Raw genomic sequence first — 27,353 nt, forward strand, 5'->3', positions numbered from 1 at the left:
CTCTGAGGAGCGGGGCGTGTCGGGCTTGGTCGGGAAGCGGGTTTGGCTGACGTGCCGGGCCTGGGCGAGGTGAACCGATCGGCGTTCTCGCGCCGGTCCCGGGGATCCGAGCTCGGTCCCGTGCCTTGGCCTCCCGCGGATCTTCCTTGCTGCGAGGCTTCCGTGGCGGCGCGAGTCGTCGTGGTCGTCCTCTTCGGCCGCCATTCAACGCTCAGCTCAGAACTGGCACGGACTAGGGCCACATAACACATAAAACCAGAAGTTAGTTTCTCGACGTTGGCGACACTGAAACGAAGTTTCGCATTGTCACCGCGCGAGGTCTCCAACATCAATTCGGAGTTCGGCCGTGACTCCTGTCGACCCTTAACCTGATACACACGTCAACATATATCTAACCATATATTAAGCCTTGTGTACACGATACTAGAAATCGGTCCGAGTTTTGGTTTAAGCCAATCAACTTGCAGCTCTTACAGAAAAGCAGCAGTTTCATTGGTTTAAACCGAAACTCGGACTGATTTCTAGTATCGTGTACACAAGGCTTTATATATACATGTAATTCGATACAAATTCGATACAATTTTCAAAGATCCATTACTTCAAATAAAATATGATTCATGACTCACCGATACGATGTGCAGCAGCGGAGTTGTAGACTACGTTGTCAAATATTCAAATTATAGCAATGTCAAGAATAATTAATTATTTCAAATGATGGTTATGCGGTCAAACAATTATTATTATAGCAAAAGCTCGAGGATAAGTCAATCAATCAATAATAGTAAATCTGCAATCAATAATAGTAATAATATTTATTTATCTCTTTTCTATTTTCTTTAATTTTAGTATCGAGCAAGACCGAGCAAAACGAGTATATAAGAATGCCTCTTCGTATATGTAACCGATCGTCGTATATATATATTTATATAAATAATCCTACTAACCTCAAGCAACTGGCGTTGATCGATTAGCGATTAACTCGATCCTCCTCCTTACGACGGCGACGAGGGGCGAATGGCGAGACGCGGACAGGCGTGTCCGCGCGCGACCGGCCGGTCGATTATGGCGGTGGATTCAAAATTCACACCGCCAGACGGATAGGCAAGGCTCGAGGATAAGCCAGGAAGGCGTGGATGGCCCGTGAAGGCAGAAATGGGTACACGGGAACTTATATTGTTTAAGCACTCGCGGGATACAGAGCACGCGGAGCACGCGAAATGTTACCGCGAGGACATTCGGATTACGAAGGACGACAATGACAATCCAGCCGCTGCTGCCGAGCGAGTCACGTAGGCGGGCAAACAATGAAAGCACGCGGGGTCGCTTAGGCGTGATTATCACACCGTGCATGCACGAACGCATCATGCTCGCTTCACGAAGTGATTTTGGCATACGTACCCGAATTTATACGTATTTGTAACGTTTTTGCCATTTTATCTGATATTTAAATATTATTTTTATATGTAGTGCGATCTTTTACGATAAATATTATAATTCATCATCAATTATATATTAATCGTAAAAGATCGCACTATATCATCATGTGTGTGTTCAATATGCCATCACGTGTGTGTAATCACTATCCCATCACGTGTGCGTAATCACTGTACCATCACACGTGTAATCACACGTGATGGCATAGTGCGACCTTCTATACGCGCACGTATGCCAAAATCACTTCGTGAAGCGAGCATGATGCGTTCGTGCATGCACGGTGTGATAATCACGCCGTGAAGGCAATATGACCCTGCACGAATTGTTATCTGGGCAAGGCTGTTTTGTATTTTTGTTATAGAAATTCCGGAAATAATCCTTTCCTTTATAGGAACTTTCACTGATTAATACATCCTGGGTCGAATTCCAAGCTTCTTCTTTAAATATACATCTCAGATCACTTATCGGGATTGGAAAATTCGACATAGCCTCTTCCGATGCACCCTCCTTCGCTAGCAAATCCGCCATCTCATTACCTGTGTATCCTCGATGAGCAGGAATCCAGCCGTATATAATTGTACATCCATACTTATTTTTCAGCCTAAAATGACGTCTTCTGATATCTAAGATAAGACTACTCTTGTACACATCCAGCCTATTGTTTTTAATGGCTTTCAAAACACTCTGACAGTCCGATAAGATTAATACATTCTTGAAAAATCCTTTTCCTTGATCTTGATCCTTCTCCAATTTTTTCAATGCAGTAGATATTGCAAAAGCCTCCGCAGAGAACGACGACCACATCTTCGGAAGACTAGCATACAAAGCTTGACTGTTATTTTCAAAAATCACACTAGCTCCTGTCGCGACGGAATCCTCTAATTTTGATCCGTCTGTATAGATAACCATAGGATTTTCCAGATCGTGCTCATCACAAAACTCCTTGATAAAATCCAAATCCTTTTTTTCATATTTCATTTCTTCAAGACGTCTTCTTTCCTTGGTTTTCCTACCAGCGCTATGCGAAAAACCTATTTCAGTATCTATCGTTATATCCTCCGTGAGATCTTCATAATTCATGTCCCATACTTCAAAATTATTCAGTGACTGACCGATATCCTTTCTAAACAATTTGACTCTATCCCACGCTAATGAAATTATACTCTTCTTTTTCTGTGGGTGCCGCATCCTATGCAACATCTCCTTTTGGCTCAAGATGTCTATACTTTCTCTAATACTCGGGTTACCATATTTAATCATCTTCGTGCAGAAATTCTTGGCTAACATCATAGCTCTTACGCTGAGAAGATCTACCTTGGCTTCCGCCACTAACACGTTCGTCGGGGTACTGTTCCTAGTTCCAAGCGCCGTCCTCAAACCCAGATATTGACCTCTCTCTAATTTCAGTCTTAACGAACCGGTAGTAGGTGCATAAACAAAACATCCATAGTCTGTTACAGATCTTACTAAGCTCTTATACAGCAAAAGAGCAGTATAGCAATCAGTACCTCTTGTTACACTATTCAAATACTTTAAGATAGAATTTGCCTTTTCTATTTTTGCTCTCACATCTTGAATATGCCCTTCAAATTTTACTTGATTATCCACTCGAACTCCCAAGAATCTGGATTCGCTGCTATTTGGTATTGTCACCCCTTTCACCATAATACTAATATTGTCATTTACGAAACCGCTCCTTGAATATTCCACCAGCGTTGTCTTCTTAGGCTCCAAATCCAGGCCTAGTAGCTCCAAGTTTTTGGCTATTATATTTACTGCCTCCTCAATCTTATCTCTGTTTTGCTTTCTATCCGAACCCATCTTATATACCACTATATCATCCGCAAATTTTAACTCCATTACGTCGGCATCAACATCCACGGTAATATCATCAGAGTTGAGAGCGTACAAGATTGGACTCAACACCGCACCCTGGAGTAGACCTTTTCTTGATATTCTTCTGACCGTTGTTTTATTATCGATGATGTATTCCACGTCCCTTTCATCTAACCACACATTAATAAACCTGAATGCCCTACCAGGACAACCCTTTCTTCTTAATTTAGATTTCAGGATATGGAAATTCACATTATCGTATGCCACATCAAGAAATGCCGCTAATACGTATTCTCTTCACTGAGAAGCGCCGTTTTTATATCTGAGGTAAGTTTCACCAGGTTCTCCGTGCATGATCTACCTCTTTGGAAGCCGTTTTGAAAAGGATGAAGCTTATTTTCCTTCTCCGCCCACCAGATGAGCCTTTCGTTAACCAATCTCTCCATCACTTTACCCATGCAGGATGACAATGATATTGGTCTGACTTTATTTTTGTTAGCTTTGTCTATGAATAAGACTTGATACTCTCTCCACTCCTTTGGAAAACCTAATCCTATCCATATATCATTTAATAAACTCAACAAACATAACATAGCTTTTCTAGGAAGATTCTTAATCATTTTGTAATCTATACCATCCCTACCCGGTGCCGAATCTTTTTTAATCATACTAAGAGCTCTACTTAATTCTACTTCTGTAAAAAACGCATCTAACTCTTTATCTGTCCTATCATATGTATCATCTTCTATTACTCTCCTTGAAACTCCCGGAGCCGAGAGCTTATCTATTTCTACTTTAATAAGCTTTTCTCTATCCCCCATCTGCCATTTATTCCAACTTACTCTATTTCTAGCTTTTTTAAAAGTCCTCATTGTGTTCCAAACGTAAGATACACTAGTGAATCTACTAATACTATTACAGAAACATTTGAAACTTTCCCTCTTCTTTTTCTTTATTACTTTCCTAGTAATAGCTGCCTGTTTTTTATATTCAATGAATGCATGAAGAGTCTGAAGCTTCCTATATATCGCCAATTTTTTTTTGCGTAAGTCTATAGCTTTGGAACACTCTATATCCCACCATCTCACCTGTTGCTTATTTTTCTTTTCTTTAACTTTCTGCGGACTAGATGACCTTACATAATTAGCTTTCCTGCCTGAAGCCATATTAACTGCCTGTTTCATTTGGTTTGTAAAAATAGTGTATCTATCTTGTAAAGTTCTACCGTACATACTACTTTCTAATACCTCAATAGCTTTATCCATTATATTCCGATATTTTTCCCAATCTGTTTTTTTGGACGACAACCTATTTGTAATTTTTTTATAAACTATCGTATCTATATCTATGTTTATTCTAATTGGGAAATGATCGGACTCCCAAGTATCCTCTAGTTGCTCATAGTTAATGTAATCAATCATATTGCCATCCGCAAAAATTAAATCTAAGTTAGACGCAAACTGATTTCTATAATTTAACCTGGATATGGTATCTTGATTAACGCTCAAGAACCCCTGGTTAAAGAACTTTTCATGTAGATTTTCCCCATTTACATCCGTATCATTGCAGTTCCATAGCACATTATGAGCATTAAAGTCCCCCAGAACTATTGTTCCATAACCTTTCTTATCGAAATTAAGTATATTAGACCAAACCTTACTTTCTTCTTTACCATTTGGTCTCCTATAGACTGTAACAAGGTTAAATTTTATCTGTGTGTTATTTAATCTGATACCACATATATCAAAATTGTCCGATCCTATAAACCACTCTTTAATGGCTTCAAATACTATTTTTTTGTTTATTACAACGATAATGCCTCCACTATTACTTGCACTATCTACACCTACTATATTATATCCCGATATCCGAAATCTATTCAAATCGCTAATCTTTGTTTCTGTAACAACCGCAATATCATAATCCTTAATATGAGAATCAAACTCATGCTTCTTATTGCGAAGACCACGAGCGTTCCATAATAATATTTTAACCATCATAAGATCTATAATCGATATCTTTCAATTTTTGACTTCTATTTCTTCTGTCCCTGAGTCTTTGATCATACAATTCCTGACTATATGGCTTATATCTCTCACCGTAAAACCTATCATCATTATGCTCTACTTTATCAAAACATTCCATCATATCTACATCGCTTATAGTATCCTTTAAATAATTTTGTTGAGCTAGATTCATTATATCTCTAACAATACTCCCTAACCTTTCAGATTCTACTTCTACTCTTTTTCTTTTATTTACCCTGTTTGCGTCATCTACTTCCTCCACTACACCCCTTAACGCAATACCTCTTTTATCACGGTTGATCTCACCCTGTCTCACATTAAACCTACTGTAGTATTGGTTTTTATACAGATTACCATCTCGTCTATTGATGAAAGTACTAGGCGCATCCTGACTAGAAATACGTCTTTTATTGCTACCCTGTCCTGCTTCCGTTAATTTATTTGTACTTTTAACCTCCGTGTGTTTTCGTTTTAACCTGTGGACTTTGTTTCACCGCCTTAGCATATGAATTTATCTCCGGCCAATCTGATGGTTTAACAAATCTATCATATTCTTTTCCCGGATTATTCTCAATACCCTTCAATATTCTTTGAGCTTCGTAAAAAGTAGTATTATGTTGCGCCATCACCGTCTTGACTTCTCGATTCCATTGGAACACTGGGCATCCTCTATAGGTTGAACTATGAGATCCTTCACAGTTCACACAGCAATAATCAAAGTTGCATTCGGCATGAGGTTCTTTTCCACATTTGCCACATCTTTCCATACTTTTGCAAAAAGCCTTAATGTGTCCAAACCTGTAACATCTAAAACATTGTTTAACTGCTTCTACATATGGTCTAACCTTTAAGTGTCCGAAACCTGCAAAAATGGGGATGTTTTCTGGAAGAGTGTTTTTTTTTTGAAAACAACGCTAATATTATCCGTGTCACTCTCTATTCTGACTTGTTTATCTTTATCAAACCGTTTTCTAGTCATTCTTTCCATTTGTACTATATTTTCTTTCTCAACTATCACTTCCCATAACTCAGTAATACTAAAGGGCCAATCCGATATCACCCCCTTGCATGTTATCGATCTGTTATCTATATATACCAGCACGTCATCTTTACATTCCCCGACTAGTTTATCCAAACAAATATTAGCTTCTTCCATGCTTTTAAACTTAAGTCTAGCTAAGTTAAACTGATCCATATCAAAAATATCAGGGTAACATCTAATTTTATGTAAAAACATTTGTATTTTAATCTTATTCATACCCTTTTTATTGCAGACATTTTGACTAGTAAGTTTACAGCATACTACTTTCATACCTTCAAAATCACCTTCAAATCTAGGAACTGTATCAACTGCTTTACTTGCCTGTTCCTGTCCTTTGACTAACTTACCTTGTACGTTCACAAAAATCTTATCTTTACGACTCTTTGAGTACTTATCTTTCGTCTCGGAATACGTATTCGATCGTACTTCCTCTGATTTATTTGCAATATTATCTCCTTCCTGACTTTCGACAACAGCCATTTCATCCTTTTTATTTACCACGTTCGATCTGGATTGGTCATTTCCATTCGTCATCCGTTTCATCATCTCATTTTCCCTGATCTTCTTCTTAATCAGTAGGTCCCTTTCATCGTCTTTGTCCCTATCATAACCTCCTTTTCCCGCCGACATCCTAATAATCGTCCCCCCTCCGAAGGGGGACTATATACTTGACTAATTCGTCCCAAATCAGACAAGAGGTACTCAAAGACCTCCTTCAACCTCCGAACCTTTCTCACCGCTACCTAAAAGTTCGCCAAAACTGAACGCTAAAAAACTCGCAAAAGCCCGCCAACGAAAAGACGTCCGCCCGCTAGCACGGCCGCTATGCGACTTACCCGTGTCTCTCAATCGATCGAGATAGGTTAACTCATGGTAGAAATACAAGGGTATGCTCTTGCGCATATTTCCGAACCCAGCCAATCAGTGACTTGTTCAAGATTACGTCACACTGAGCGGCACATTTAAGCAGCGAATCTATAATAGTCATTTATAAAAGCATTTTGAGCGGACAATATGTGAATACAAAATAATGTTGATCATTTATGTGAGAGAAAATTCTGTTTTATAAATAAATAAATATATATAAACGAAAATATATAAATATAAAAAACGCACGTGACATACGGATAAACGCTCATCGTTTCCCGAATTTGTCTCTCGTTGTAGATGTTAGAAACGTTATTGTTATTTGACGAATTTTATAATTATTTTATGTGGGTTTGTCTAAATATATGATATTACAGAAAATATTATTATTATTAAGAAAAAAAGAATTGTGTGCATTGAATAAAAATCATTGCGACGTACGGAAAAATTTCACATAAAACGAGATTTTAATTTCCAGTCATTTATTATTAAAATTCTGCGAATTATTAGTTTTAATCAAAACTAGTCGGAAAACGATTGGAAAAGAATTGTCAGCTGAGACGCAAAACAAAAATATATTGTGGCGTACGACATAAAGAATTATATATGCAGAGGAAAGATGCAGATAAAAGATCAAATAACAATAAATGCAAATATTTAATATACAGGTTTTTTATTAGTAAATTTTGACATCTTTCTTTTTTTTTGCCTGTGATTTGCGATTGCAATCGCTCGGTTCATTTCGCGCAGCCTAATATATGCCCTTTCACATTACACGTCATTGCGTACACTGTAATAATCACAAACGAATTACTCGACATAAACAGCGAACCGAGCGAACGCAGCCATTGCGAATCACCGAGTACATCCGATTCATTCCGATGCTACACGAATATGACGTAAGCTTAAACAAAAGTGGTGGGAATGCGCAGTGGTCTGACACGGTATGAGCATACCCTTGTATTTCTACCATGGGTTAACTGATGATGAACTGACTGACAGCGCGCTAAACGAACGCACTGTCTGCACTGCACTGCACTGCGATACTAACGCCGCTAGCCGCCAGTGTCGAAAAAGTGAAAGTAACGTTTCTTATGACGTTATCATATACGACATCGGCGTTAGTAGTAGGAGGAAGAGGAGGAGGAGGAGGAGGAGGAGGAGGAAGTATCTTAATAAAAAATTTTCACATTTGGACTTTGCGTCGCAATATCTCCGCTCGTAGGGCACGTAGCGGAATATTATAAGAGAAACCCCCCCCCCCCTAATTGGACCCTAAGGATGCAGTCCCATGCACAGCAAAAAATCGGAAACGGCAAAAGGGGAATGGACGCGCGTGCATACTGTGCAGAATTACAATCTTGTATCTACGTGATTTACGTCAGATTGTAAACATAACCTTAGACGCTGCGCACAAGCTAAAAGATTCACATCGTTTTGAAAAGAATAAAGAACAAGAGTGCAATATACCTAAATGCAGGTCCATGCACGTTAAACCTAAAAAAAGAAGGCATAAGTTAAAAGTACGAGCGAGCAAATTGATAGCGATTAAAAATGTCAGAAGTAAGTAATTTTAAGAATATTTGTCTGTATTAATGAAAAATTGTATAATATAAATAATTTTAATACGAACGTGTTTATTTAATAAGAAAACAATATTTAAATTTTTCTTTTAGCAAATAGTGAATAATCCGATAAAATGTGGCTATTGTGGATATATTATGAATGGTTTTTTGAACAATTTATTAAAACACAGTTGTTAGCAATATATAATAGTGAATTGAATGAATTTTGTATGGATAAGACTGGAATGTTAGTAATAGGTAAATATTGTTTGTTGTAAATAGTGTAACGCTGTATTTGTACCCCAAACGTTTTATAATGATTATCACATTGTTTGCAGTTAATAAACAAGAAATATCAGTAGGAAATGACAGTTCCAGTAAATGCATAAATAAAGAACTTGATGGAAATGAATTAAATGAAGCAGATGATGTGGAAAATAGTGAATTTTCTGATAATGAATATGATGATTATGATGACATGATGAAAAATGATCCATCAGGGAAAAAGCTTGGTAAAGCTGTGGAAGTATACGGTCCTTTTGCTTCTGGCAAGTACGATGAAAGTCTGATTGGCCAGGTGCAACTTAAGCCTGCGCTTTATGACTCAAGACTTTCTGCCAAGCAGAGAGCAAAGAAAGTAAAAGCTGATTTATGGAAATTAATAAGTAATAGTTTTGGAGGTAGTGTATTTTAAAATATATGTATTATTTTATGTATTAAGATGTATCATATTAAAACATAAAATACAGATATTTTAAAATATATTTTCTTATTTTCCAGGAGGTGATTTTACACCTGTAAATGCTTCTAGGCGCTGGGTATATCTAAGAGAATGTTATTGTAAAGCTCGAAATAAACTAATGAAACAGAAGGCAGCTTTTGAAAGAAGTGGAGCTGCAGCTAATGATGATTTAAAGTCATCTTTTAGATACTATGAGACAATGAGTTTTTTGAATGAATTTTTAACATACAAGTCGTACGTATATGTATATATCTACACACGCACGCGTACATGTAACATTTATTCCAAAACATTTTATTTTAAATATGAGTTTAAACAATATCTTTTTAAACTTTTTGTTTTTTAGAACAATATCATCATTGAAGTTAAAGAGAAAGAATGCAAACCGTACATCAAATAAAGAAAATATGGAATTCAATTCACAACAGACACTTGTTCACGACAGTATTTTTAAAGAGAGATTTTTTCGACCAATTTCAGCATTAAGTAATATCTCAGATACAATAAATACTGTTGCTTCAGGATCTTCCAGTAACGATAGCAGGCGATCGTGTGTTTCTCCAATATCACAGTCTGCAATCATGCCAGAAGTTTCTCCATCTCCATCTCGATCTATAATCTCCACTGTTTCATCACAAGCACGATCGAATACGTCAACACCACATGGTATTACTCAAATGCAATTCTCTCCGAGTGAAAAATCTTGTACAGGAGCACAATCCCAATTACAACGTGTGTTTCAACAAAAGCCTGCAGACAATGTATTAATACAACGAGAGGTACAAAATGCTTGTAGAACATTATTTCCATCATCTTCAAATAATCGTACTCAAAATCTACCTTCACAAGGGCAATCAAGTAGTTCCAATAGTAAGTACCTTTATTTTGTAACATACTCTAAACTTGAATTATTTGTAATAAAACATTGTTTATTAACAGAGAAAAGAACTGCCGATGTAGAAAAGGAAATAATGAAACATATAAAAACAGAGCCCAAAAAGATGGATGAAATAGATAGTTTTGCAATGAGGTTAGCTGCTGGAATGAGACGACTTTCTTATAAAGCTAGAGCAAGAGTAGAAATAGATTTTTTGACTCGCTTACAACAAGAAGAAGATTTACAAGATATTGATGCCTAATTCCTTTATTTTAAACCATCAGCAATATTATTAATAAATAATTTAATGCCAAAATTAAATGCCAAACTAAGTGGAGATAGGCTAAATAAATAGAAAGCTATAACTATAAGATTTTTTGTTGTATTACAAACTAATTTAAGTTTAATGTTACAAATACATATATGGTTATTGAATATTATATTAAAATGCACTTTATTATGTAATAAGCACATATTTAAACTTAAGTATGACAAACATGTATTTGTTATAACGTACAATTTATTCATGTTACAATTATTAAAAAATTTAAATAAACTGTTCTTTGTATAAATTAAGCTTAAAAATTATTTTGCAATGCTCTCTCCCATTGTTGTTCAATAACACCAGTTGTATTAAAATGTTGCTTAAATGCATCTCTTATCCCAGTAGCATTATTTATATTTACATATTGAACATGCAGATCATGAAGTGCAGGTGCATCTCTTTCTGCTGGAAAAAGTTGCGAATATTGCCTCTTTTGAAGTGATCGAGTTATATCTTTAGCCATTAGAAAATTATGCAAGCATACTGTTGCTTGAACAACTTTAACAGAAGTAGTAACTGAGGTTTCCATGGGTTTACGATAAACTCTCAACCGTGCTGCTAACACTCCAAAAGAACATTCAACACTTCTTCTGGCTCTACAATGTCTGTAGTTGTACACTTTTTCAGAAAGATCTAAATCATTTCTTCTAGAATATGGTCTCATCATGTAGTTAGTAAGAGCGAATGCTTCATCTCCAACTAGCACATAAGGTAAATTTGGACCATTTTCTTCTAATTGTCTTGATGGAGGCAAACTGACTTCATTATTGTTTAGACTGATACCAAGATCGCTGTGCATAAAAATTCCTCCATCACTACGTCTTCCTTCTGCTCCTATGTCTACTACAGTAAATAATCCATTTGCATCTGTTATGGCAAGCAATACAATACTGTGTTGACCTTTATAATTATAATAGGTAGAACCACTCTTATATGGTGCCTGTAAATAAAATTTTTGTTTATTTTTTTCATAATAATTTGTTATACAGTATATGTATAGTTGGTCATTTTTAAATTCATAAATACCTGTAAAACAACGTGTTTACCGTCTATAGACCCAATGCAATTAGGAAAGTCCCACAAATCTTCATAATCACATGCTTTCTGATACCACAACTGTTCTGTTGGTTCTGGAAAAACTATTTCAGCCAGGACATCCCAAATAACTTGACAAGTTTCTGATATAATTTTAGATATTGTATTTGGTGCTACTCGAAAAGCATAACTAAGAGACTGAAAGCTATCACCTGTAGCTAAATAGCGAATGCAGATTTCAAAACGAGTTCTAGATGGTATGGGAGTCCTCACCACAGTCTGTTTTGTAATGTGTGGTTCAATAAGAGTAAATAATTCATTTAAACTTTGCAAATGCATACGGAAAAAATCAAAATATTTTTCTTCATCACGATGCATCATTTCAATAATTAAGTTATCGCTAAACCCTTGTAATAATCTCATTTCTTCTGTAAATATGGGTCTTACCCAGAATCTTCGTTTAACAAGTTCTTTTCTTTTTAGTAAAAGATAAAGGCAGTACATCTTGTTAATTTGTTCATAATTTATTTCAGATTGCCAAGGTGTTTGTGGCATTTGTTGCAACTGTCTGCATTTTTGCAGTATTAGCATCAAATAAACTTTTGATCTCATTATGAATTATTCACGTACCTAAACAATGGTAATTGACACTATTATTACAGAATATTTATAGAATAAATAAAAATTTTTTTAACTTAAATTTTTAATCAATATAATTTTGCGTACCTTTCCGTTTCTATTTTTCGATTTCTAGCGTCCCATGGAGCAGCTTTTTCAACAAGGAATGGTACTCTAACCTCTTTCTTTAACCAATTTTTCTTCATAGAACCAAAAAATTAGTAATTTCGAGTGTAGTTGTTATACAAATGTTTAATAATATTTATTTTCTTTATATAAATAATACATTTTATTACTTTTTACTTTTAAATAGTATTTTCGATTTTAACAAGTTCTGATTTTTCTTCAATTTTCCTATTTTTTAGCGTGCATGGGATGCCTGAAGTTGAAAAAAAGTAACGGAATAAGCAGACGACGCGTTGTGCAGCTGCGCATGCTCTATTTCCATTTTGCGGTTCCCTTTTTGTCGTTTCCGATTTTTCGCTGTGCATGGGACTGCACCCTAAGCTATCGATCAAGCTTCCTTAGAACTTGATCCGTTCACTCGTTATCGAGATCTCAACATCTCGGGTACTCGCAACCCGTCGCGTCGCGTAAAAGAGTCACGGTCGGTCTCGCTCCGCGTGTACTTAGCGCGAGACACTACCGTGTTTCTTGATTCAAATAAAATATTATATTATATAATAATAATACAAAATAAATCATAAAATAATTATGAATAAAATGTAATGCTTCAATTCAAAATTTTTTTATTAAACTAAGTTTTATATATTTAGCATTACGTAATAAAATAATAAAAAATAATGTTTAGATTATTTCTTTATTCTTTAGATTTAATCTTTTAATCTTATCATTTTTCAAGTAATTTTTTAGCTTATTTCAGAATAACACTGCAAGAATTCTTGTTCTGTTGTATCAAAACATTGGGATTTAAATCATTTTTGCTTAGAAAAACTGTGTCATAATCAACTGTCGTTTCAAGAAAATGTAGATTAATTTTATATTTTAAAATCATGATTTTTTGTCTTTGATTGCTGAAGCGTTTCTTGAAGAATATTAAAAATTTTATTAATTATATCAAAAATGCGTCAAAAAACTTATAAAATATTATAATCCGACACAATATCTTCGTCACAAAATCAGGAAGACATACATCTGAAAATAATTATGTTGAAACATCAAAATAATTATGTGACACTCAAACATTATTTTCAGATTTGTATAAATTTTTAAGTACTTTAGCAAGTCAATTCCTTGTATTACGTAAACTTCTGTTTATATATAAAAACATATAAGAAACTAGTTTAAGAATAGAGATACCATCAAACCCACATATAAATTTTGCTTGCTAAATTGAAATATCCTTCATACTCGATCGTGTCCTTCGTGATATCGTTAACAAACTGCCCGCCTGCTCCGTAATTAGAAAAATTGTGGAATTGATGATGCCTCTTCGGCAGAGAGGCTGAAAATTATATAAATATTTTATAATGTTTTTACAGAAATTGAAAATTAGATTGTAATCACGGTCATGATTAACGTTTAAGTAAATGAGTAAAATTAGAATTTATTAATTTAATTTACTTTAATTTAATAATTACAAATGCTTATTTTTTTACATAAGCAGATAGATATACAATTACACGAATTAATAAATAAAAAATTGAGATTTATAATTAATAATAGTTTTTGCTAGTAAACCAAAACAGTAATTTGAAGATAAATGGTCACTGTTATCCACTTGCACTATCATACCATAATAAATTACTTAAAGAACCATAACGCAGTTCTTCGGACAAAATTTCCGGTTCTGTGTTAATAATTGTACCAATAGCTATTAGATCTGATTCAAGTTCTATGTCGTGACATTGAAACGATCTAGCGAGATCGATAAATGATAACACCTGCGGCGGATATTGTTCTGCCATAACGTTTTGTGCCACTCGTCAATTCCTCATCCTAAGAACGCCACCTAAGGCTGCAAGACGAAACATAGGATATATAATACAAACATCTTTTTATCTATTTTTTAAATTAATTGTAACTAGATTAGAATGCTTATTACCAATAGGACGACCCTCGTCATAGAAGCGTCCGCAAAGAATGTTTTGCATTATTGATATAATATCTAAATCGGGTACGCGACCCTTCGCGAGCACTCTGAGAACATTGCTCTGCCTGCCCTCGCTAACAAAGAAATTGCCCATGAAGGAGCACATCATTTGGTTGGGTTCAGTTAACATTTCTATTCTTCTCTGTCCGTTATACTTGAGTCTGCGAAGACGATGCGGCTCGCATTCGTGATATTAGGTGCTTTATACATCGCGTTCATAATGAGCTACAACAGTATAGTCAGGCTTATAAAATAAGATGTTAATATAGCCATCTGATTAACTGATGACGCCTTAAGACGATCTTGAATATAAGACCCGACTATGAATACCGGCCTTAAAGAATTACGTAAAATAGAAATAGAGAAGACTGAAAAATATAACAAAATAAAAAATACACCGATATCTTAAAATTTACAGAAGTTAAAGTTATTACAGACATTTTTCTAAAAATTAGGGACCTTTGATCGTGTATAAAGCTGAGTCTAATCAACCAAATCTTAAAGAATTATATATGAAATAGGGGTAGAAAAAAGACTGAAAAATATAATAAAATTAAAAATAGATCGAAATCTCCAAATTTGCGGAAATTAAAGCATAAACAAACATTTCTGCAAATTCAAAATTTTCCTAAAAAAGAACTTGATTATTAGCAATTTTTATTAATTCTATTATATTCTTCAGTTTTTTCTACCCCTATTTCATATATAATTCGTTAAGATTTGGTTGATTAGTTCTAGAGTTATAGAAATTTCGGTAAATTTGGCACATACATACACACATGCACACATATACACATACACATACACACTGTGACGTTGCGGCCAGCCGCTTCGTGGCAGCGCTCCGCCGCCGTCACAAGGCGCGGAAGTTTGCGCCCAGGGACGAGCCAGAGAAGCTACGACGAGATCTCCAGAGGCCAAAAATCGATATCGTTTCCGCGTTTTGACTATTCTCTTATTTTCATGTGTAATTATAATGCGCGCGGCGCCTCACCCACACCACGGCGAATCTTCGAGGGAGTACCGATAACGAGAGGGGTCCGGGAGGACCAAGGACCGAGGAGGGGTGGCGAGAGCGGAAGCTACATGGATCACGGGCGGCGAGAGCAACGCGGCAGGCGTGCGGCGAATGAGGCAGCGATGGACAAGGCCGCCGATAGCGGGGCCCCAGGCGCCTGGGGAAAATCCGGCCTCAGCAATCTGCCTTCACGAAGTACCGGCCCGCGGGGTGACTGATCACCGCTCCGAGGTCAAACCGGAGGCACACCGGCTAGAACCAAGTCCAGTCCGCTGTCCAGGGACAAATTGAAGGAGTCGCTACGCCGCCGAGGGACCGTTGCGCGCCCCCGAAGGATCCACCTTACGACGATCCTGCTTTAGAATATCGCGCGAGCTTGCAAGCTCGCTCTCGATTGGTTGGCACGCCCCTACGGAAGGGGGTGCCGCATCGATACCGCTATCGAGAGAATCTAGCGAGACACTCCAAGACACTCTCTGGTCGTCCGTCGGCGAGTCCGAACGTTTTTCTTAAAATACGCGATAGCCACCCCGAGTCGGGAAAATCTGTTACGCTGCGACGATCCTCCATACGAGGTGACGGCGAGGAGCCCTACGAGGAGACATCACATCGGTGAGGTTGCCCGCAGTAATTAACCTCGAGATGTAACGCCACGACGCCGCCCTCCGGGGCACGCTCTCGTCCGGGGAAACGTTGTAACATCGCGACGCGTACGGTCCCATGAGACCGCGTATCGAATGGCGATCGACAGCGAGAGCGAAGGGCCTCGGGATGGTATCGTGGCCGCGGAATTGAGATCAAGACGCGATTGCGAGCCTCTGGAGATCGCGAAAGATTCGTAACAAAATCCGTTACTGCGAGTCCGTTTCGTATAACGTTCGCGCTCGTTATTGTGTTGCGTTCGGTCCTCATCATTACGTTGGGACGGGGCTTATACGCCACGATTCCTACTTGCGTTAGGCTTAGATAATTGGCGACAGAATTCTCGCGCGACTCCCGGCGTTGCGTTCATGCACTCCGAGCGTGAGGTGTCGTCCTGTCGCGATCTTTCCTGCGAGATCTTATTTTCTAATTCCGTGATTATTTCGTGTTTACCGTCGATGTTCCATATTACTTGTAAGTTTTGTCATACTGTTCTAAGATAATCGCAGCGCCTTCTGCGCGTTACTATACGATAACGCAGTACCTCGTTTATTCTGGTGTCCGCGCTATCACTATTTCTTTTTGTTTCATTTCTGACGCTCGCGCGATTGATGATATGATTTGTCTGACCGACCGAAGCCGGCTTTTATTGGTTCACGCGCAAATTTCTAACAAATAAATGTTATTTTGATTTGTTAATTGCTTGAGTTCGTGGCCTCATTTATGCCGAATATCGCGCCGCCTTTCATCACTCCCGCCCCAACCCTTAGGTCGAGCTAGTCGATTCCTCGCAAGTAGATATATCAATAAGAGATCTACCCCGGGAGCTCCGAGGGGGGAGCGGGGCGGGGGGGGAGGGCTCGAGGGCGAGGGGGAGTGGGGCGGGGAAAGACGACTCGTTGGCGAGGGAGAGGGGGGAGGGGGGGACAACTCGGTGAGGGGGAGCGGGGGGGGGGTCGGCGAGCGTGTCGGGACATGTTTATTAAATATTAATAAACATATCGCATTGACAAGAGGTACCGCCGGGGGGGGAGGGTCGTCACTTTATCGGCGCGGGGGTATTACAAAAGCGCCGTCCTCTCGTTCGCGTTCTCTCTCGCGCGCGTTCTCTCTCGCTTCCGTTCGCGTTATCTCTCCCTCGCGCGCTCGCTCCCGGTCCCCGTTCGCGTTATCTCTTCCTCGCGCGCGGTCTCTCTCTCGCTCTTCAATTTTTAGGTAAAAAAAAGAAAAAAAATACCTTAATTTCGACGAGGGGGGGCTCCATGGCCGCGGCCCACCGACATCCGTCTCAATGCTGCCGCTAGTGCCTCCCGTGGATTTTGGCGGCCAGGGCGGTTGACGGGAGGAGGAGGAGGAGAACCCGCGTGTGCACAATTTCAGCCACGCTGAACACCAGCTCGTCCGCCAATCTCTCGTCCTCTGGCGTTGGACGATACGCGAGACCCTGCGCGAGGGAATCGGCGTAAGATTGCGCCCGCCCGCGTCCGAGAGCCGGGAGGCCGAGAGCGTTCCTCAGCGCTCGCCCGCGTGAAATCCCGGGTGGCGTGCCCACTTGAGCTGTTGGGAGCAGGGGCGCGGGTGGCTGACGCGGGGGAGCAGCGGACCTCTCCTCTCAAATGTCACTTATTTGTGCCCGCCCGCGTCCGAGAGCCGGGAGGCCGAGAGCGTTCCTCAGCGCTCGCCCGCGTGAAATCCCGGGTGGCGTGCCCACCTGAGCTGTTGGGAGCAGGGGCGCGGGTGGCTGACGCGGGGGAGCAGCGGACCTCTCCTCTCAAATGTCACTTATTTGTGCCCGCCCGCGTCCGAGAGCCGGGAGGCCGAGAGCGTTCCTCAGCGCTCGCCCGCGTGAAATCCCGGGTGGCGTGCCCACCTGAGCTGTTGGGAGCCGGGGCGCGGGTGGCTGACGCGGGGGACCAGCGGACCTCTCTTCTTCAATTTCACTATCACTATCACTACTGTCCTCTAAATTGTCAATATCAATATCGGAATTAAAAAATTCCCCGATACTAACGTTTAGCACAGGCCGCCGCCCGCGGGGGAAAAGCCGGCCGCGTCCAACACCGATCGTCCGCGGGATACGCGGGAAACGCGGGAGACGCGGGAGAGCAGCGGGCCTCTCCTCCTGATCACAAGCACCAGCAAAGTCCTCGAAATCAAAATCGTTAAAATTAGGATCGTTTAAAATTTCACTGATTTTTACGTATTTCGCGTTATACGGAGGAAGATCGTACGGAGGCATCACAAAAATAATTTTAAAAATCACAAAAAATGCGGACTCGTCTAACGCGTGCACTGCTCTGCGACTGCAGTCAGAATGCCACTTTTTTTCCGTCGTGAGTAGTGATGTCAATAAGAGTTCTAGGCGAGGATCTCAGGGGGGATAGTATTATAAACAGATGTCATTTCACACTACAAAAGCGAGCGTCGCCAGAGCATGGCTTCATAGTTTACGATATATCCAAGCGACTCGAGTGTTTCGAGTCGAACGTCGCATATACTGCTCAAATGAAAATGCGTGTGAAGAAATTAAGTCATGATTTATATTTTAAAAAATACATTTTTTTATTCTTTTTCTTTTACATATTTTTTTGTTTTTTACGTACTACGGTAGCGCACTAAAAAATAAAGAGAAACAATGAAAAACGCCGGAAAAAAAAGTTGGCCTGGGAGTCTCTCGGAGACCTCCGCTGTGCACGTATACCGCCGCAATGTCCTCTTCAGACATGTCTTTTTAGGGCAATTTATTGAGGTTTTTTGGTGAACATGTGGGTCACAGGTTCACTGGATCACGTTTTTTTGCGGCGCCATTCGATTATGACGTTGCGCGTTATTTCTTTTTTTCCTTATTTTCTTCGTCTTCCTCTCGAAAAGGACCGTCTTCTCGTTCGCGTTCTCTCTCGCGCGCAGTTTCTCTCTCGCTCCCGTTCGCGTTCTCTCTCCCTCGCGCGCTCGCTCCCGTCCCCCGTTTGCGTTCTCTTTCGCGCGCAGTTTCTCTCTCGCTCCCGTCCCCCGTTTGCGTTCTCTCTCGCGCGCGTTCTCTCTCGCTCCCGTCCCCCGTTTGCGTTCTCTCTCGCGCGCGTTCTCTCTCGCTCCCGTCCCCCGTTTGCGTTCTCTCTCGCGCGCGTTCTCTCTCGCTCCCGCCCCCCGTTCGCGCGTTTCTTTTCATTATAATAAATAATTGAGAGAAGGAAAGATAATTTTAGATACAGTGATATGCATTTTAATATATACATTTATTTCTCATGTAATGCATCATGTACAATATTATCTGCAGCATACGCCAACAGTTCACAATCAATAATTGAATTCTTATCATAAAATTCACGCAAGATTCTAACTGCGTTACATTTATCGGTGATACAATTTTGACGTAAAATGATTACAAATTGTTTAAATTTTTCACTTACGCCATGAATATTTTGGCACAGTTGAAAATACACATTTTCGACGCAATGTTCTAGTTCGAACAAGAAGAGTACGGTTGACGGTTTCATGTACAAGCTGGTGTCGCACGAGATCAATTTTACAATATCTGCGTCGCGTATTTTAACGAGTTCCAGATCTCGAATCGCTAGCGATGATGGTCCTGCATGCGATGGTGACTGCACGAGTTGCTGAATATCCGCACGTCTTTCGATGAACGTCACCCACGTTGCATGAGGCAGAATTATTCGATTGCCTCGGTTATCGCCAATATGTATATCCACAGAGGACATAGGTCCCACGTTGATCCCAATATCCAAATATTTATAAGCTGTTGCTGTCAATGCGTATCGTCTGCCTAGTATACGAACCGCGCGACGCTCCAACGAAATGCTATAAAAAAAAGTAATGAGATTACTTTCAAAATAATACAATTCGCAAAAAAGATATAAAAAAATATAAAGCTCTATAAATTATACAAAACTTACTTGTTTTCACACGTTGGAGTTTCAACATCGGGAATCGGCACGTAATAATTCATACGTCTACTGCCACTGCTGTTACCGCCGTTGCTTCCTTCAGCGGAATACATTCTTTCTCTCGGTTATGAGAAGTGAACACCGTTCGCACAAGCAGTCGATACGAGACTAGTCGTATAAAAAATTAATCGAATATACGCGGCAACTTACAAAATTATGATGAAGGAGGGGAGGGAGGGATTAATGTTTCTGGAACGCCCAATTAGCGCTCTGAATTTTAGGAGAGGGGATTAAAGTAAGATGTTTTTTTCTTTATTAAGACGTATATCCCCCTCCCCCCTCCACATGACATCAACCGCGAAACATGTTCAAACATGTTCGTCTAAAACTGATATCGAAGCTATCGAGTTAGAATTCATCACGATACCTACTTATTCTTTAATTTTTGTACACTATCGATTAATGGGGGAAAGGAAATAAAACATTGTAAAATTTACACATACATATAAAATTTATTTTTTAAAAAGATGACAATTCTCTCTGGCGTTTCGACCACCAGTTAAATATTTTTAATACATTTTGCAACGCGCAATTCTTAACGTGTTTTCCACATCGCATAGTATTGGTAGCATCTAGAATATTTAAAGATTCGATATCTTCGTAATCCGCATCCAGAGTCTCGATGTTTAGGTTTCTCGCTTTATTCTCAAGCAGATCCACCAGCCATTCTCGTTTCTGGCATCCCTTGACGTACACGAGAGTCGGCATCTTGTCGTCATCGTCGTCGTCGTCGTCGTCGTCATCGTTGTCGTCCTTTTCCTCACCGAGCACGGCCGATGTAATTAAACGCTTCACCTTGCTGTACGGCACGTTTCCGTCTTCCCATCGTAATCCATGGTGATTGCGAATCAACCAGGAAGCGCACGATTTGTCGGATTTTGTGAGGAGATTCCACGGCATGGGGCATGTAAAGATGTAATGCGCCAGAACGGCCCCGTTTTTCAGCACCGCCGCCTCCTTTACGACAAATTTCATCCCGACGACGAAACCTTGCAGGTCGACGAACGTTGGTGCGGACATGAAGAGATATCTCTCTTTCTTCGATGCGTGAATCGAGAGGAATGACGCGCGTTTCGCGACACTCTGATTTTTATATCCTGCTCCCCTTTTTCCCCTCGCATAAATTTGTATCGGAGGTTAAAGAGAGACAAAATTTTCGTCGACGTTGCCGCGAACACTCAGACTATTTTGCGCACTACGTTGGTCAACGGATTGTACTCGATCACGCGATCGTGTATGATGAGACAGTACGCGGAGGTATTCGGCGGTACGTTCTCCATGCAATCGAATTCTAGTCTGACATCCACGGTGGCGTTTTTGACGGATTCGTTTTGTCGAGAGCAATCGATGATCACGAACGGGCCGTTACGTAGAAAAGTCGAAACGGTGAGACTCGGCTCGAGATATTCGTATCCGTAATAGCCCTTGCAGAAACGCGCGTACATATCGTACAGAATCGCCCATCTGTGTTTACCAAAGTCCAAATTCAAATCGTCGTACGGATAGACTTCCGAGTTTAGGTAGAGTTTCACGTTGGTCAATTTGCAGTCGTCGAATCGGCTCGTGTCCGCGGACATGACGTTCTTCCGACCCGTTTGCAGAGCGAAGACGACGTATCGCGGTTTCTCGAGCTGAGTCGCGGTTTTAATGGCCCACGAGTGCTTGGTCGTGTTCTGCAACAGGGGATACTCGTACAGATCCCACGAACGGAAACCCATACTTAGATATCGTCCGTTTTCCAAGGTGCGCAGCATCGACAGCTTGTTGACCTCGCTCAATACCACGTGAGGCATTCGCCACTGTATCTTGACTAGTTTGACAGTAGGCTCCAACGCGAAACTTCCCATCAGACAATTGTTGTCGGTGCGCGATCGTATCAAGATTAATTCGTGACGAGCGTTGATCACCACGCGTTTGTAATCCTCGCAAAATCCCAGTAACAGGTTGAGCGGTACGCAGAAATTGAAGTATCCGTTCGCGTTATTATGCGGTTCCCAGCCCGCGTTTCGCAGGATCACGCTTCTGTCGGACGATACCGTTACGTAGTTCTTGAGCGTGCTGGTTATTCCTACGTTTCTGCAATGATCAATCTCCACACCGTCGAGCTCGTATCGAATTTCATCGAACATGAACGCGACGCAATTATTCCCCAATACCACGTCATCGGCTTGGCCGGCTGCTCGGGTCACCGTCAATATTCCTTCGACGTAGAGAAAACTTTCGCACGGCAACGTATACAGATCCTGCTGTTGTATGGGTATTCGTATCTCGTCGCTATACTCGAACGTTGTGTTGGCGTACGGGTTGTACGTGTGAGTCTCGATCTTGACGATGCGATCGTCAAAGACCGGCTCGCCTCCGATGTTAAGAATTTCAGTCATCGTTCAGATGTTTCGTACCGCGAATCCTAGAGATTGTAAAAATTTAACGTTCGATGCGTTGAGCTTCTTTCTCGTCTCTGTTTTCGTCTCAGTTTTAACGCTACCGAATGTCGATTTGATGATATCGTCGATCGTCGCAGTCGTAAAGATATTCTTATTTGTCGCGTGCTCCGAGTCGTTCAACACGAGCATGTCACACGTCGGGCGTTATCGCTGTAGCCGTCGTACGTGCAATCTGACGGTGATCTCTTCTCCTCGAAAATCGAGCAATCGTCCGTCTTGATCCGTGACGCGTATCGTTAGATCCGTAACGCTTCGCGCGATGATCGGCAGATAAATGATCTGCGCCGGCGTTTCCGATATCTTATATCCCGGTGGTACGCTCGGTGAAAATTCGTGTATCGTGTGAACGCGTTTGCCGTTGCTGTACGCACCCGCGGTTACGTTACACTCCACGCGGATAATGTTTACGTTGATAATATTAATCGACGCGTCCGACTCGTGCCACTGTTTCGGCTGCAATATACGCTTCGACGAAAATCCCAGCAGCGATCCAACGTTGTTCGGTTTGTTAAAGTTCACTTTGAAAGCGCACTTGATCTCGCTCTTCATCGTATTGTAATTTGCGCGGAGCACTATCGGTTATTCCGCGGCCTCGTCTTCGTAGCCGTTCGCGCGAGCGGTCGCCTCTCGCGCGATATTCGCGACGATTTGGAACGATTTACGCGTCGCGGGCGTTTTCGTGAAATTTCGCGTTTCAAAAACTCATTTATGGCTCGTATCTTGTACGATCCCTCGGGAATCGTAATTTCCGTGTCATCCTCGTCGAAATAAAATTTATTGTTCGAAGAATTCACGTTCGGAATCGTGTGATAAGTCTCAAAGCACGTTAGACCGAGTTCGTAGTCACCGTCGCTCAGATCCACGGCGGGAAAATAGTGCTCCGCAAGGATGCTGCTCTTCCCGGTCAGCGTGAACGTTATAGACATGTCGGCGGAAACCGTTAACGAATACTGAGTCACTACGGCGCACCGTCGGGCTTTAAATTTGCGTCGATCGTCCGGAGAAATCGCAGGCACAATTGTCCACAAATGTTCTGATCGTATCGCTGATAAGACGTGCAATTGTACTCGATCTTCGTCACGCTCGGCCCAAAATATCGCACCAATTCTTTCGGTGGTCGAAGATTGCCGAAGCTGTCGAAATATACGACTCGATCTTCCCTCTTTGCGTACGCTACCCAATGAGTACCGGGACCCGCTGCGTCGTCCAAATTCACAATACCGCTCTCGTTTCGACGTACACCGCCGATCGGTAACGAATCACGCATGAAGACACCTCTGAAGAACGGTACGCGCATACGCCTTGCCAATCGATTCAATTGTACGTTAGTCGTAATACCCGCGGGCATATTTAACGTCTTTTTGACGTTTTTTTTTTTATTTTCGACGCTACTCTTCGCCCGCGTTTGTGCGGGCCGAGATACAACCCTCGTCCGTATTTGTACGGAGCGAGATAAAGTCCGCGACCTTCCGCGGCGCGATTGTGATGTTGCATTTCTTCCAGCTGACGCCGCGCGGCTTTGTTATCGTTCACGGCCTTTACAACTCCCGCCGCTCCGCCGGCCAGAGAGCCGAGAACTCCCAACAACGGTAGAATCGGCAATACGCCGCCTCGTTTCGCTGTCGGAAGTATCCGTTTTTTAATTTGGTATAGTTAAACGGCCTGACTGGCAAGTTTTATTAGTATATCACAACGACGTTTCGACCACTAATTTGGGTCCTTTTCAAGTTATTTTAACAATGCTAGAATACGAGAATGAAAGAATAGGTAGAACGGGTAGGAGGGCTACCCGTTACGCATAATTGTATCCGCCGTTGGAAGCCCTCTTTATAATATTGCCTCATATCTGCACAACATTCTGAATAAAGCAGTTGTGAAGCCGTCTTCCCATGTTAAAGATAGTTGGTCGTTCGTGGAGAGCATGAAGCAACACAGCATCCCTCCTGACCACGTCCTGGTCTCTCTCGATGTCGTTGCGCTGTTCACGAACATACCCATAGAACTTGTTCTGACTGGAATCGAAAAAAGATGGGATGCGATATCGGGAGAGACCCGGATGAATCTGGACCAATTTCTACACGCTATCAGAATGATTCTTAACTCCACTAGTTTTTCTTTTGACGGTGAGTTCTACGAACAGATCTTCGGTAGTCCAATGGGTTCCCCCCTCTCGCCTATTTTAGCCGATATCGTTATGGACGATTTAGAGACTTGCTGCCTTCAATCCTTTGATTTTCATATCGAGATTTTTCTCCGTTATGTCGATGACATTTTTATGTGCATTCCGCATTCGAAACTTAATGAGGTTGTCCGTACGTTTAACAACTATCATCCGCGTCTCAAATTCACGTATGAACTCGAGAAGAACAACACCTTGAATTTTTTAAACACGTCTGTTTTTAGACACGGCAACTGTTTGTTCACCAACTGGTATCGAAAACCAACGTTCTCTGGCAGGTATATTAATTTTTTCTCCAGTCATCCTTTGAAATACAAGATTAACACGGTCATTAATTTAGTTGACCAGGCCATACTATTGTCGGATAAACAGTTTCACGATGAGAACATCAAGTTAGTGAAAACCATATTGTCTAATAACTGTTTTCCGGACCTTTTGGTGAACAAACACATTCAAAGAAGAATTTCAGAAATTAACAAACGATCGAATAATGAGGATAACGCTAACAACGAGGACAGTGCATTTACTCTTGATCTGAAAAATTATGTTCCCATCCCCTACGTAAAAACTTTTAGTGAGGGATTACGCCGTACGTTCAAAAATTACGGTTTGAACACTTTGTATACGGTCCCTAAGAAAATGGATACACTAATCAGGAAAGGGAAGGATAGATTGGAGATCGGGAGATGCACTGATGTCGTCTATAAACTCGATTGTTCTGATTGCAATGCATGCTATATCGGACAAACGAAGCGACATTTAGAAACGCGTATAAAAGAGCATCGCGCAGACATAAAAAAACCCCCCAACCAACATTCGGTCGTCAGTAAACATAGAACAGATTGCGACCATAATTTCAAATGGCAGGATGTTACAATCTTACACAAAGAACAAAATGTAAAAAAACGTGAAATTTCTGAAATGCTATTTATTAAAAAACATAAAGGGGCAATCAACTCACAGAAAGACACTGAAAACCTACCATTGGTCTATGATCGAATAATTTCTTCACTTTAAGTTCTCCTTCTATGTTTACTGTATTTTGCGATAATGTATTACTTTAAGTTGTCCTTCTATGTTTACTGTATTATGCGATAATGTATCATTAGTTTTTCGGCCTTCACATGAGACCGTCGTATTTTTCCGACCCGCCACGAATTTTATATAATTGACGCACAATGATCCATGTAAGTCCTATTTATCGTTATTATCGTAAATTCGTTCAACGAGTAATGTTGTTTTTTAAATTTCTTATATATTCTTTCATTCTCGTATTCTAGCATTGTTAAAATAACTTGAAAAGGACCCAAATTAGTGGTCGAAACGTCGTTGTGATATACTAATAAAACTTGCCAGTCAGGCCGTTTAACTATACCAAATTATTATTTCATCACTGGCGAATAATTCTTATTAAATATCCGTTTTTTCGTTAGATTTTTTTCTTCGCAGTTTTCGATTTTTTCGTTTTCAAACCCATTCCGAGCTTCGTCTTAGCCTTCATGGTCGCCCAAACGGCTGTAGCGGCAGCTCTCTCTCCGAGAGTCGAATCTCTCGCGGTAATGCGTTTTCGCGCTTCCGCAGCGAGTATCTCGTCCGCCGCGTGTCTCTCGGTGAGATCGCGGTTACGCGAATAGGCTATGTCGTGCTCGCGACACGCCGCGTCCAATGGATTAATACCTTGATCGCCTCTCGCCAATCGTTCTTGTAAACGAGTTCCCGGACCGCAAAATTGATAGCTGGGAATGTGTAATTCGAACGGAAGTGCGTTTATCGCGCGATTTAACAGGCCTCCACCATTTTTTTTCGTTGACATTCGCCGCAATCCTTTATCATTGGCGCGGGACCGTCGATGTGCGTTCGCTGCCACGGTCGATTGTAATGTTCGTAACAGCGACGATATGTCTGAACCTCCAAATCCGCCTTTAAATGTTCCGGAAGCTTGTCCCACACGTAGTGGACGTGATTGCCGCACGTTTGCAGCAGAACGGCTTTCGGCACAAATTGCAGCTGTTCGGAGCTCAAGTCGCGAATATCGGAAGATCTCGACAGTAGGACGAACATTTTTGCTACTGAGCGATTCGCGGTTCCGCTCGCCTATATATAGGCATTCGAGGCAGCCAGAAAGTCGGCAGTGTGGAAAGAAATGAGATTCGTGCGACAACCGTTGGCGATTCGCGTGACAAATTGCGACGACAGATCACGGTCGATGGGGGGCAACGTGGAGAAACGCAAGCACGGTACGATGTTACCGACTACTATACGCGCGATCATTTGCGGTCCTTCGAATTGCGGTAAAACCAACGTTCTGATCAGCTTGCTGGAAAGTCCGCACAGTGTACGTTTCGAAAACGTGTACGTGTACTCGAAATCGCTGCAACAGCCGAAATATCGATATTTGGAGAATTTGTTGACATCGATCGACGAAATCGGCTATTTTACGTTCTCCAATAACAGTGACGTCATTCCACCGAGCGACGCACGTCCAAACTCGATCTTCGTCTTCGATGACGTGGCGTGCGATAAGCAAGACGCTGTGAGAGAGTATTTCTCAATGGGCAGGCACTCGAACGTCGACTCCTTCTATCTCTGTCAGACGTACGCGAGAATACCTAAACATCTGATACGGG

At 41.0% G+C, this 27,353-nt stretch overlaps 5 protein-coding genes across 7 annotated transcripts; 2 read left to right on the forward strand and 3 right to left on the reverse strand.

Moving 5' to 3' along the window:
- Positions 1 to 237: 237 nt before the first annotated feature.
- On the reverse strand, positions 238 to 3,259 carry LOC143894798 (uncharacterized). Of its 2 annotated transcripts, none has more exons than XM_077401427.1 (2): positions 627 to 3,259; positions 238 to 368 (listed from the first exon to the last, which is right to left on the reverse strand). In XM_077401427.1, exon 1 carries the CDS (start codon positions 3,253 to 3,255, stop codon positions 1,675 to 1,677), a length of 1,581 nt encoding a protein of 526 aa, XP_077257553.1. In that variant the 5' UTR covers positions 3,256 to 3,259; the 3' UTR covers positions 238 to 368; positions 627 to 1,674. The 2 variants fall into 2 exon arrangements, with proteins under 2 accessions (XP_077257553.1, XP_077257554.1); XM_077401428.1 differs by lacking the exon at positions 238 to 368 and having other exon boundaries at positions 503 to 787; positions 945 to 3,259.
- Positions 3,260 to 8,495: 5,236 nt separating this feature from the next.
- Positions 8,496 to 10,767, forward strand: LOC143894794 (uncharacterized). Of its 2 annotated transcripts, XM_077401423.1 has the most exons (6): positions 8,496 to 8,769; positions 8,883 to 9,029; positions 9,110 to 9,451; positions 9,552 to 9,747; positions 9,860 to 10,383; positions 10,453 to 10,767. In XM_077401423.1, exons 2-6 carry the CDS (start codon positions 8,906 to 8,908, stop codon positions 10,650 to 10,652), a joined length of 1,386 nt encoding a protein of 461 aa, XP_077257549.1. In that variant the 5' UTR covers positions 8,496 to 8,769; positions 8,883 to 8,905; the 3' UTR covers positions 10,653 to 10,767. The 2 variants fall into 2 exon arrangements, with proteins under 2 accessions (XP_077257549.1, XP_077257551.1); XM_077401425.1 differs by lacking the exon at positions 8,883 to 9,029.
- An 8,607-nt stretch (positions 10,768 to 19,374) lies between these two features.
- LOC143894813 (uncharacterized) lies at positions 19,375 to 20,238 on the reverse strand. Its single transcript, XM_077401450.1, has 2 exons — positions 20,053 to 20,238; positions 19,375 to 19,957 (listed from the first exon to the last, which is right to left on the reverse strand). The coding sequence occupies exons 1-2, from the start codon at positions 20,154 to 20,156 to the stop codon at positions 19,375 to 19,377; spliced, it is 687 nt and encodes a 228-aa protein (XP_077257576.1). The 5' UTR covers positions 20,157 to 20,238.
- Positions 20,239 to 21,281: 1,043 nt separating this feature from the next.
- Positions 21,282 to 22,484, reverse strand: LOC143894815 (uncharacterized). Its single transcript, XM_077401451.1, has 2 exons — positions 22,045 to 22,484; positions 21,282 to 21,942 (listed from the first exon to the last, which is right to left on the reverse strand). Exons 1-2 carry the CDS (start codon positions 22,482 to 22,484, stop codon positions 21,282 to 21,284), a joined length of 1,101 nt encoding a protein of 366 aa, XP_077257577.1.
- A 1,870-nt stretch (positions 22,485 to 24,354) lies between these two features.
- On the forward strand, positions 24,355 to 26,682 carry LOC143894795 (uncharacterized). Its single transcript, XM_077401426.1, has 2 exons — positions 24,355 to 25,913; positions 26,007 to 26,682. Exon 1 carries the CDS (start codon positions 24,469 to 24,471, stop codon positions 25,741 to 25,743), a length of 1,275 nt encoding a protein of 424 aa, XP_077257552.1. The 5' UTR covers positions 24,355 to 24,468; the 3' UTR covers positions 25,744 to 25,913; positions 26,007 to 26,682.
- Positions 26,683 to 27,353: the final 671 nt, after the last annotated feature.

This window comes from Temnothorax americanus, unplaced genomic scaffold, assembly GCF_048541705.1.
Source record: "Temnothorax americanus isolate GAGA-0224 unplaced genomic scaffold, ASM4854170v1 Scaffold142, whole genome shotgun sequence".
Lineage (NCBI taxonomy): Eukaryota > Metazoa > Arthropoda > Insecta > Hymenoptera > Formicidae > Temnothorax > Temnothorax americanus.

What these genes read in the sequence shown, in the direction of transcription:
- LOC143894798 (XM_077401427.1), bottom strand. Translation starts at nt 3,255, where the DNA reads ATGGGTTCGGATAGAAAGCAAAACAGAGATAAGATTGAGGAGGCAGTA.
- LOC143894794 (XM_077401423.1), top strand. Translation starts at nt 8,906, where the DNA reads ATGTGGCTATTGTGGATATATTATGAATGGTTTTTTGAACAATTTATT. An exon ending in AATAAGTAATAGTTTTGGAG is followed by an intron (nt 9,452 to 9,551) that starts GTAGTGTATTTT and finishes CTTATTTTCCAG; the next exon opens with GAGGTGATTTTACACCTGTA. An exon ending in GAATTTTTAACATACAAGTC is followed by an intron (nt 9,748 to 9,859) that starts GTACGTATATGT and finishes TTTGTTTTTTAG; the next exon opens with AACAATATCATCATTGAAGT.
- LOC143894813 (XM_077401450.1), bottom strand. Translation starts at nt 20,156, where the DNA reads ATGTATTCCGCTGAAGGAAGCAACGGCGGTAACAGCAGTGGCAGTAGA. An exon ending in ACTCCAACGTGTGAAAACAA is followed by an intron (nt 19,958 to 20,052) that starts GTAAGTTTTGTA and finishes TTTTTTTTATAG; the next exon opens with CATTTCGTTGGAGCGTCGCG.
- LOC143894815 (XM_077401451.1), bottom strand. Translation starts at nt 22,484, where the DNA reads ATGACTGAAATTCTTAACATCGGAGGCGAGCCGGTCTTTGACGATCGC. An exon ending in TTCTGCGTACCGCTCAACCT is followed by an intron (nt 21,943 to 22,044) that starts GTTACTGGGATT and finishes TCTGATGGGAAG; the next exon opens with TTTCGCGTTGGAGCCTACTG.
- LOC143894795 (XM_077401426.1), top strand. Translation starts at nt 24,469, where the DNA reads ATGAAGCAACACAGCATCCCTCCTGACCACGTCCTGGTCTCTCTCGAT.